We start from the raw sequence: 11,277 nt of genomic DNA, 5'->3' as shown, positions 1-11,277 counted from the left end.
AGTTAACCTGGTTTGTTGCAAACCTTGCCTGAAGTCCCACTAACTTTGCCATTGCTACCATTTCTGTTTCTGCACCATCGGTTTTACTAAATATGGTTCCTTGGCCATGAAATTATATATAGATGCATAATAATTTGTTCCACAACACTTTTAAGTTCCAAAAATGATTAGAAATAAATTAGGCACTCCAAAAATGAGTGTCATCTTCATAATTGACCTGCCTCTGCAAAACCTTTGTTTGAAGTACTCACTTACTTTGCCTTTGCTACCATTGTTGTTTCTGCACCATGGGTTTTACTAGATATGGTTCCTTGGCCATAAAATTCTATATAAATGTTATAATAATTTGTTCCGCACCACTTTTAAGTTCAAAAAATTTTAGAAATAATTAGGCACTCCAAATGAGTGTCATTTCATGGTTGACCTGCCTGTGAAAAACCTTTGCTTGAAGTATCCACTTACTTTGCCTTTGCTACCATTGTTGTTTCTACACCATGAATTTTACTAAATATGGTTCCTTGGCTATGGAATTCTATATAATGGCATAATAATTTGTTCTACATCACTTTTAATTTGAAAAAATGATTAAAAATAAATTCGACGCTCCAAAATGGGTGTGATCTTCATAGTTGACTTGCATGTGCAAAACATTTTCCTAAAGTACCAACTTATTTAGCCTTTGCTACCATTATTGTTTCTACACCATGGGTTTACTAAATATGATCCTTGACCATGGAATTCTATATAGATGGCATAATAATTTGTTCCACATCACTTTTAAGTTCAAAAAATGATTAGAAATAAATTAAGCACTCCAAAATGAGTGTCATCTTCAAAGTTGACTTGTTTGTGAAAAACCTTTGTCTGAAGTACCTTTTTACTTTGCCTTTGCTACCACTGTTGTTTCTGCTTCATTGGTTTTACTAAATATTTTATTGGCCATGGAATTCTATATAATGACATAATAATTTGTTCCACATCATTTGTAAGTTCAAAAAATGATTAGAAATGAATTGGGCATTCCAAAATGAGTGTCATCTTCATAGTTGACCTGCCTGTGATGAAAAACCTTTGCCTGAAGTACCCACTTACTTTGCCTTGCTACCATTGTTGTTTATGCACCATGGGTTTTACTAAATATGGTTCTTTGGCCATGAAATTCTATATAAATGACATAATAATTGAACTTAAAAGTGATATGAAACAATTATTATGCCTTCAACAGTGACAGTCTGACCAACTCCAACAAGAGAGTCCGACCATGCTTTAGTGAACACCAATGCTTCTCGGTGGGGGGAGGGAGGAAAATCTGTGGGTAGGGCTTTTCGTGAACTGCAACACTCTGGCACTCCGAGGACGCTTTTGGGAACATGTACAAAAATGGGTGGGTGGGAGGGAAGAGGCACAAAAAAGGGTGGGTGGGTGAGGAGCGGTGGGTAGACGTAACAACGACACTCCGGGGGGAATGGGTGGGTGGGAAGGAAGTCCTTCTCTCTAAGGTTGGGTGGGTGGTCGAAAGCGACAATCTCTCTAAAGTTCGGGTTCTCTCTCTAAGGTTTCCTCATATTGGAAATTTGAAATGAGAAAATCAAACCCATTGAAACCTTGCCCATTTTCCTTTCCACGTCATTTTTCATTTGTAAATTCATTTCCATGTGGACCAGTTAAATTTTGACATGTAGCCCGTGTCAAAATGTTGTCAAACTATGTTGTTAAAGTATCATTATCCTTATAAAATATATAGACATCTTACACTTACATATCATGGATGTGATTTATATATAATGCTATTGATCCATATTGCTACTGTGACCTCATCAACATCACCGCTATCATTGTTGTTTTCAACAACAACAACCATGTATTCTGTCTCTTTTTTTATTATGAAAGCTATGGAATTCATTTTTATTGCTTTGTTTTTTTTTCTATAATACTCCAGATTACATTAATAAAAGAATTTCATATTATATAATGGTCTTTCTCTAAACAATCTTGAATCCAATGTGAGAAATGAATGGAGCATGGTGCGAAAGCTTGAAAATATGAGAGGTTTGTAGGTGATTGGTTCAACTATGGTAAGTTTCTTAGAGAGTTGAGATTAACTCCTAAGAAAAAAAACTAGACTAGTAGTAGTCTAGAAAAGAGAATTAGTGTAGAGAAAACTTCAAGACAAATAGAATGACAATTTTGGCAACATCTCATTGCTATATCAAAATTAAAATAAAAGAGGTGAAGGTCTTTATTTACATGCCAATAAACCCTAAAATTGTCTAGAAAAGGAGAAGGAAAAATTGAGTTAATGTTCAAATTTGGAACCAAGAGGGGTCATGCTTTTAGTTTAACTTGCTAAATGACAAGGTCATGCTTCTCATAAGGCTAGTTGGTAGGCTGGTTACCCAACTAGCTTAAGCAACTCTAACGAGTGTTGCTCCCTCCACCATCACAACCTGCTTCCTACACCTCTCTAAATTCTTTTAATTCCAATTCCAACCTTAGGTCAAAACTTTTTTACTTTTACCATTTAGGATTTTTTAATTAATTTGAAAACCCTACTTCTACTATTTACTTACTGCGCAGCTGCAACCCCCATCTCTCACGGATTCTTCTCTTCCCCTTTCCGTTTCACTTCCTCTCATTTCTTCTTCCTTTCCTTTCTTTTTCCTTCATTTGTCTCTTCCCTACTTTTCTTTTAGGTTTCATTGCTTCCATTACTGTTGATCCTTGGTGTGGAGGAGCGTCGAGGAACGTGGATCCAGATTTCGTTCGACTTGTTATCGTCTCCATCCAGGTTGGTTTTCTTCCCCATTCTTGCCTTGTTTGGTAGTTTAGTTTAGGGTGTATTATTGTTGTTTTTTTCTTTGGATTTGTGTTGTTTTGTTGCTGCTTGCTTGTGCACTGTCATTCTGCTGGTTCTATCGCCTGAACAAAGCCTGCGAAGGCCAAAAACGATTGTCATCCGCAATGTATCATGATTACCGCCATTGCAAAATCATGTTATGAAGCAAACTGATAATTTTTCTGTTCAGCTACAATAAATCAGCAAAATTGGATTTTCTCCCAAGATAAAAATGAAGTTGATGTGTTGGGAGAGATTTAGTAACTCATCGGAACAAAAATTTGTATTTTTTATTGAACTGTAACATATAGTTAATTAGTTGTGTACCGAACTCGATGACCTAGAAGTGTTAAATTTAACCGAGAATGCGATTTTCTCCCTTTGGGAAAATACACTTTAATTTGTTTGTTAACAATCCAGGCGTATCCATATTGGCTTACATGGTTTACATGATTCCTTGTTTTCTAATATTTTGTTTCTCTCTTTTTTGCATTCATGCTTGGCTTCCACTGTTCTGAATAGATACAACAGGAGCACATCTTTATATTGATTCTGAAACCCACTTAACCGTATCTGTTTTCATGTTTGAAGGGCTTTTGAGGAAGCAATTGTTGAGGTGGACACATTGGGAGAAGAATCCTACAAAGACAGCACACTCATAATGTTATCGACAGTGTGCAAATTGAAATCCTCGATAAATTCAAGGAAAGAGATTCTCATAATAAGGCAAACAAGTGAAATTCACAAAATCACCCATCTCCTTTCAAGATACATCTACTTAACACAAGGCATATACCAAGTCAAATAGAATTCTAGACAGTAAAAGTCCTTCCCGAACATACCAAAAATAAATAAATAAAGTTCTTATTTATCCAAAAATGTTAAATGGAAGGGGAATCTCACAGTAAAGTAAAATTAATTGATTGACAAATGAAGAAAGTTAGAAACGTTGAAATCAAGTTGACTTGAAAATTTCAGTGTAAGAAATCATGATTAACCATTACCTATTTAGCCATGCCACACGCTTTATCAAAATGATTGAGGATTACATAGTAGAAGATCGAGAAATTGAGAGCAAGGCCCAATCTTATAGGGTGGGTGGGTGGAAGATCTGAGATAAAGTCTCTTTACCTTCAACGGATGTTGACATCCGCTGACGGATGCTCACATATGTTTAAGGGTTCATTTTCTTTTCTTTAACGCACCTGAGATGCTGCACTACACTTTCACCGCTCCACCTTCAAGCACCACCACCAAGACCGACCTGCATTACTCTGGATCAGTTCCTTGCACAACCACCAACCTTTGAAACCTCCCACTAAGCACACCACGAAACACACTCACAGCGTCACCACACTCACAACACAATGAAACACTACCACACTCTCACAACGCAATGCACAATGAAACAATGAGAGGAGGAAGTCGAAAGTTAAAGAGGAAGAAGAGCTTGGCTGCGCGCTGCATGCATTCGGGACCATTAATAGATAATTAATGGGGTGGATGGAAGGTGAAAAATATTAACCCTAAAAATTAAAATTTTATTAAAGAGCAAAACAGGAATGGAGAGATACAGAGAGTAGCACATGATGGTGTAGGGAGAAACACCCAACTTTAATTCATGCACACAAAGCCCAACCTTCTATGTCCAAAACTATAATACTACTTGGCTCAAAGCCTAAAACAAGATCTAATACAATATCCAAAAGTCTTATACTTGGTTTAAAATGCAAGATTAAAAATGAATTTATTTTACTAATTACACATAATGTAGGCCTATAAGAATAAGAGATTGAGTCCACTGAATTAACTTGAAATTCACTTTTCTTATATGTTTCTTACCATAACTCTTGTGCTTAGTCTTATCATTGCGTAATATGAGAATATAATCTAAATGTTTTTTGGAATAATTACTTTTGAATTATCCAATTCGAAATTCATTTTTAAATTCTAAAAGTTCAATATAGAAATAATTAATTTTTAAAAAATTAGACTTTCGAATCTAAAAGTAGTTTTTTTTTTTTAAAATTAGACTTTCGAATTATGAAATTTCGAAGTGATTTCCAAACCTGAAAATTTATTTTAATCAATGTAAAGTTTAAATCATAAATATTTGAATAAGAATATCACATATATTAACATTTTTTTTGACATATCTAATAAAAGTAAATAATTTTTATAAGAATAAACATTTTATAATTTTCAAAAGGAAAAAATAATAATAATAAAAATAATATAATAAATATTAAAATTATGTGTGCTAAAATGTTATTTTTTTAAATGTTTCTCATCTTTTAACCATTTCATATTAGCGTGTTCTAAACATCAAAGAGGGAAATACTTTTTATATAAGGTTTGCGAAAGTCTTTTTCACATAGTCATTCAACAAAATTGCGTCTAATCAATCATTAGACTTAAAGCTTTTTCTTTTACAATATTAGACGTGGTTCTTGCCAATTATTGTAAAAAAAATAATAATATAATTCAACCATACCTTCTTGTTGTTTTAACCTGTTTTCACAGTGACGATAAATGATATCTTACTGTTGATTTGTAATTGACTTCGTATAAGTGTATTTGCAGTAGGATTTTACAAGAGGATTTATCTCATAATTTATTCCAAATTTTAATTTTAAGTTTAATAGCCTATTTTGTTCCAATTTTGGTGAATAATGTCAATTCAGTCACTTGTTTTAAAAGTGTTTGAAATTGGTCATTACTTAGTAAATTTTGCGTCAACAAAGTCTTTTCCATTAAATAGAACCAAATGAAGTTAAGGGATTGATGATCTGACACAATGCAGTGATAACGTGTCAATTTAAAGTTGTATGTGTGGTGACTTGTTAGTGAAGTAGAGGTTGACGTAAGATTCGGTGTCAATTTAAACTTCATCCAATGTTCCTCTTTTTTTCTTCTCTTCATTCTCATTCTCCACACTTCCTCCTCTCCACCACCATCATTCTCCAAGACAACGCTACTCTACAAAACCTCAACAACACTTTCTAACTTGGCTTCTTAAATTTCTTCCCAGGCCCATGCCCGTCAAAATTCTACCTCGCCATCCGCCACACCTCTTTGCCTAGCCCCAACACTATGTTGGAACAATTTTTCAAGAACTTATGGAAACAATATGAACAACAATGTAGACTTGATATAATCTTCTAAGCGTGAATACACATTTTTCTAAAAGCAATATTTCGTCCCTTATAGAGTGAAGGGGATCACGAAATCCGCTTTTAAGATATAAGAAGAAATACAACAATAATACTCACTCTTAGTATTAACGTCAAACAGAATAAATTCTCACAAATTGATTTGTGTAGTGAATGACCGAACGTAGAGAAAGTCACTGTTATCTGTCCATCAATAGAGCACAGGATCCCTTTATGTAGATGTTGATCAGACATTTTTCAAATCTAAGAGATACCAGATTTTGATTAGTACATTTCTTCATAAATGATTGTAACTTTTCATGAATGGTTGTAACTCTTCATGAATAATTGTAACACATCATTGGTTATAACTCTTCATGAATAAATGTAACTCTTCATGAATCTGAAAACTGTCTCTAATACTCTTAAATTTTAACAATCTTCCACATTTGAGAGTATTGTATAATTACTTAACACAAACATCAATTTAATAATTGCAATCTTACACATAAATGAAAGTGTACATAGACTTGAACTTTCACTTAGTAGAATACACATTTCAGGAATTTGTATTTTATTGGTGTCGAAACGATTGAACCAACATAATACATAATGAAGTCTTGAAGATACTCTTCATGTAAGATAAATTACATATTCTTGTTATACTTGACATAATAGGGTCATGCATCCATATCTATTCATAAGTGCAACAAAGTCATGCCCCCTTGACTTCTTGAAGCGGTCAAACTTTGCACTTACATAGGTTGATTTCTTTGGTAAACTGTTTCTGTGATTAATTGTGGGCTCCATTCCTATTCCATTTTCATTCTGGAAATGGAATCTTTAGCCAATGCCTCAGTAAATCCATCACCAAATTAAACTTTGTCCGTACGAAATCTACTATATTAATTCCATCTTTGATGAATCCTTGGACATAACTATGTCTCACACCAATATGTCTTGATTTGGTAATATCTTTAAACTAGGGGGTCCATAGGGGTTGAAACAAGAGGGCATTCATAATTGTTGAATTTCTTGAAATATAGGATCTTTATATAGATGTTGATTGTAACGCCCCGACAACTTACATGGAATATTGACTGCCCCCACACATCAACACGAGACTTTCCAATGTGCTTTCTCCTCACTCACACACTTTCCGGGACTTTGTCCTCACTCACACACTTTCCGGGAAACATCCCAGAAGTTCACCCATTCCTAATTACTCCAGGCTAAGCACGTTTAACCATGGAGTTCTTATGGGTTACGCTACCGAAAACAAATGCATTTTGGTGAAATTAGTAGCCAAATCAATTTCTTTAAGTTATCATTCAACTGTATAGTCTCATACCTATACAGTCTCTAGATCCCTCTCGTTTTGGTGTATGTTCGATTCTTCCATGTGCCCCTCCCACTAGAAGTCTGCCAGGAGCCGCTCCTTGTATGTGCCTCTTGCATTTCGTGCCTCTTGCACCGACGATCACTCCCCGCCCTCGCCAATGCTCGAGTGTCACATTGATCAGGCATTTTTCAAATCCAAGAGATACCAAATTCTGATTAGTTACTTTTCATGAATGGTTGTAACCCTTCATGAATAATTGTAACACTTCATTGGTTATAACTCTTTATGAATAATGTAACTCTTCATGAATTTGAAAACTGCCTCTAATACTCTTAAATTTCAACACACCATCTGGGTCGCCAACCGCCTCCATTCCTCTCCCTCCCAACTTGCTTCATCCCTTGAACTCACCCCAATTAACCAGTCAGTTACTCCTAACCCACTTCAACACCACTATCTGGACATCCGCCACCGCCGCCGCCACTTCCACCAACCTCACCCTCAAGCTTCTAGATTCCAGAAAACTTGTCCTCCTCACTTCTGACGGCGTCGTTTCATGGCAGACCTTCTATTCCTCCTCGGACACGTGGCTCACCTACCTCTACGCCTTTCACTTCCCTGCGCTGTTCTCCCCTGCCACGGCCTTCGGTTTCTCCGAACGTGCCATCGAGACGAGCTTCTGACCGCTGACGATGTTCTGCTTGGAGCCCTTCGAGAAGGTCAAGCAATACTCATGGAATAGCCAATCGGGGTCCTGGCAGATGTTTAGTTCATGTTGAAAACTCTATGCTAGGTTCGGGGACTCTACGAGGGTTCGAGGTTTGTAGTGGGGAAGCATCCAACATCTGTTCGTGTGTGAGTGGGTTTGAGCCTTTGGATGGTCATGGGTAGGGTTCTGGTGATTATTGTCAAGGTTGTCACCATGTGGACGCCGGGTGTGATGGGGATGATGGGTTTGACGATCATGGAGCTGTGAGGTTTGGATTCGGGAATGTGAGTCTGGTTAAGGGGAAATCTAGAAGCTTTTGCGAGTGCAAGTGCTTAGGTGATTGTGGGTGCGTTGGGTTGAGTTCCGAAAAGCATAGTGGGTTATGCAAGAAATTTTATGGTTCGCTTTTGGATTTTCAGAATTTAACCGCCAATGGTGAGAGTGGGGTTTTGCATGTTAGGGTTCCGAGCGGGGGATCTAGGAGGAAGGTGTTTGATTGGAAGGTTTTGAGTGGGGTTGTTATTGGGTCAATTTTAGTTTTTGGGGTGGTGGTGGTGACATTGTTGGTGATGGTGAAGAGGAGGGTTGAGAGGAAGAAATTGGAAGAGGAGGAAGATGGGATTTTGGGGGTGTGAAGAATTTGCGTTTGTTTTCTTACAAGGATTTTCAGTTGCGCGTCCAGAAGCATATGCATCGTCTCCTTCAAAAAATATCTCTAATTGGATGAAGTTTAAAAACACTCAATCTTACGTCAACCTCTAATACATTAACATGTCACCACACATACAACTTTAAATTGACACGTTGTCACTACACTATGTCAGATCATCAATCCCTTAACTCTGTTTGTTCCTATTTAATGGAAAAGACTTCGTTGAAACAAAATTTACTAAGTGAGGTCCAATTTCAAACACTTTTAAAACGAGAGACTGAATTGACATTATTCACCAAAACTAGAAACAAAATAGGCTACTAAACCTTACTTTTACTGTTATGGGAAATGTATCAGAACCGTTAATAAACAATGTAATATGGAATATCAGTGAATTGTTTATTGATGGCAAATTCTATTTTTTTCTTTTCCTACTACCATGGATAGTCAGGATACAAATGAAAAGCAAATAAACAACCATAATAGAAAGTCACAGATAGAATTTTCCAGAGAGATGGGTCAAGTTTTCTTTTCTTCCCCTTTCCTCTTTCCTCTAACAGAATTTGTACTCTTTGTCAACACTCAAATCCACGTAATTTTGAGCTAACCTACTTCACAAGTGTGCTTCTCCTGCACTTAGCCCTTCCTTTTGGTCCCACCTCTTTTTCATCTATTACAATTCCTTCCTTTTTAAAAACAACATTGTCCTCAAGGTCGAAGAATGGATATGCAGCTATGAAAGCATCTTTATCCTCCCATGTAGCCTGAGAGTCATCCATACCTTCCCACTGAATTAACAATTGTTGAATCTGTTGTTGTCCCCTTAAAATAACACGAGTGTGTAGGATGTTTAAGGGTTGAATTATAGGGGATTGCTCGTTAACAGTGAGTGGTAAAGGAACATATCGTTGAGTATGATTTCCATGGCAAATTTTGAGTTGGGATATGTGAAATACTGGGTGGATTTTGGTTGAAGGAGGCAATAGTAACTTGTATGCAACTGCACCAATCTGTTCCACCACTGGAAAAGGACCAAAGTACCGTAAACTGAGCTTCTGATATTTTCGCAAAGTAATAGTGTGTTGCCTATAAGGTTGCAGCTTGACCAACACCATATTACCCATAACAATTCCTTAGGGATTCTTTTCTTGTCAGCATATTTCTTCATTACCTGCTGAGCTCTTTGTAAATTAGCTTTTAGTTGAGCTAATGTAGCATCTCTGAGTATCAATTGATCTTGAACAACAGTGGAGTCCTAGATAGTAGGAGTGTATTTTAGTATTTGAGGAGGTTCTCTCTGATACACCATCTAGAAAGGAGTCATACAATGGTAGTATTGTAAGTTGTGTTGTACCAATATTCGGCCCATGGTAATAAGTTATACCATCCTTAAGACTATCAAAAGTGAAACTCTTAGATACATTTCGAGGCATTTATTGATAGCTTTAGATTGACCATCAGACTATAGATGGTAAGTTGTAGACATGTTGAGGATGTGCCACTCAATTTAAACAATTGTTGCCAAAATTGACTAGTAAAGACTTTGTATCGATAAAAAACAATTGTCTTAGGAATGCCATGTAATTTTACAGCTGTAGTCATGAAGTTGTAAGCTACAACCTTGTTAGAATAATCTGCCCTCAAGCCAACAAAATGAGCATACTTGGATAGTTGATCAACTACAACCATAATGATGGTGTACCCATGGGACAGAGGTAAGCCAGTAATGAAATCCATTGCAACATCCTCCCAAACCATATTTGGAATAGGTAAAGGCTGCAAAAGTCTTGCGGGGGCTGTAGTGGCAGTTTTTGCTTGTTGACACACTAAACAATTTTGTACGTGATCCTTTATGAACTTATGTATACCCTGCCAATGAAATTGGGCAAGAACTCGAGCTAGTGTTCTAGTATATCCCGCATGGCCACCAATTAAAGAATTGTGGCATTCATGTACAATTTGTTGTTTAAGAGCAAGATCATCGGGGAAAACCAATCGACCCTTCCAATATAATAGACCATCTGACACCATGTAATGTGGATCATTGTTTTTTTGTGTCAAACATAACTCCATTACTTTTTTCAATTTATCATCCTAAAGTAAGACATGTTTAATTCTGGTAACTATAGGAAAATGAGGCTGAGACCATGCCATATGAAAAGACCTGGATAATGAATCAGAAGGAATGTTGTCTTTACTAGGTTTATACTCAATGGTAAAATCATAGCCAAGTAGTTTGTGAAGCCAAGCTTGCTGCTTCGGAGTTTTGAATGGCTTGGTCTGTTAAGCTTCTCAAACTTTTTTCGTTTGTTTTAATCACAATTTATGTCCAGCATATAGTGTCGAAATTTGGCAATCGCATCAGTGGTGGCATAAAATGCTCTGGTGTACGCTGACTTCTTCTGCAAAGTCGGAGTTAATTTCTTAGAGAAAAAAAAAATAGGGTGATTATCTTGGCTTAAAATAGCCCCTATGCCTAAGCTGGACATTAGTCTCCAAGGTGAAGGGTTTCTCAAAATAAGGTAAGGCTAAGACAAGAGTTTGTGTCATGGCAATTTTGAGGGAATCAAATGTTGTTAAGGCCTC

General features: G+C 36.5%; 1 protein-coding gene across 1 annotated transcript; it reads right to left on the bottom strand.

The window, feature by feature from the left end:
• Window positions 1-9,299: 9,299 nt before the first annotated feature.
• On the bottom strand, window positions 9,300-10,764 carry LOC148192528 (uncharacterized). Its single transcript, XM_088099221.1, has 3 exons — window positions 10,282-10,764; window positions 9,863-9,946; window positions 9,300-9,746 (listed from the first exon to the last, which is right to left on the bottom strand). The coding sequence occupies exons 1-3, from the start codon at window positions 10,762-10,764 to the stop codon at window positions 9,300-9,302; spliced, it is 1,014 nt and encodes a 337-aa protein (XP_087955347.1).
• Window positions 10,765-11,277: the final 513 nt, after the last annotated feature.

Source organism: Vigna umbellata, chromosome 9 (assembly GCF_029865625.1).
Source record: "Vigna umbellata cultivar VRB3 chromosome 9, Vumbellata_1.0, whole genome shotgun sequence".
NCBI classification, from domain to species: Eukaryota; Viridiplantae; Streptophyta; class Magnoliopsida; order Fabales; family Fabaceae; genus Vigna; species Vigna umbellata.
Note: the sequence above shows the minus strand (reverse complement) of the source record. Positions and strands in the feature narration are given on the sequence as shown.

What these genes read in the sequence shown, in the direction of transcription:
- LOC148192528 (XM_088099221.1), bottom strand. Translation starts at nt 10,764, where the DNA reads ATGGAGTTATGTTTGACACAAAAAAACAATGATCCACATTACATGGTG. An exon ending in ACAACTTCATGACTACAGCT is followed by an intron (nt 9,947 to 10,281) that starts GTAAAATTACAT and finishes CCTACTATCTAG; the next exon opens with GACTCCACTGTTGTTCAAGA. An exon ending in ATTTACAAAGAGCTCAGCAG is followed by an intron (nt 9,747 to 9,862) that starts GTAATGAAGAAA and finishes CGAAAATATCAG; the next exon opens with AAGCTCAGTTTACGGTACTT.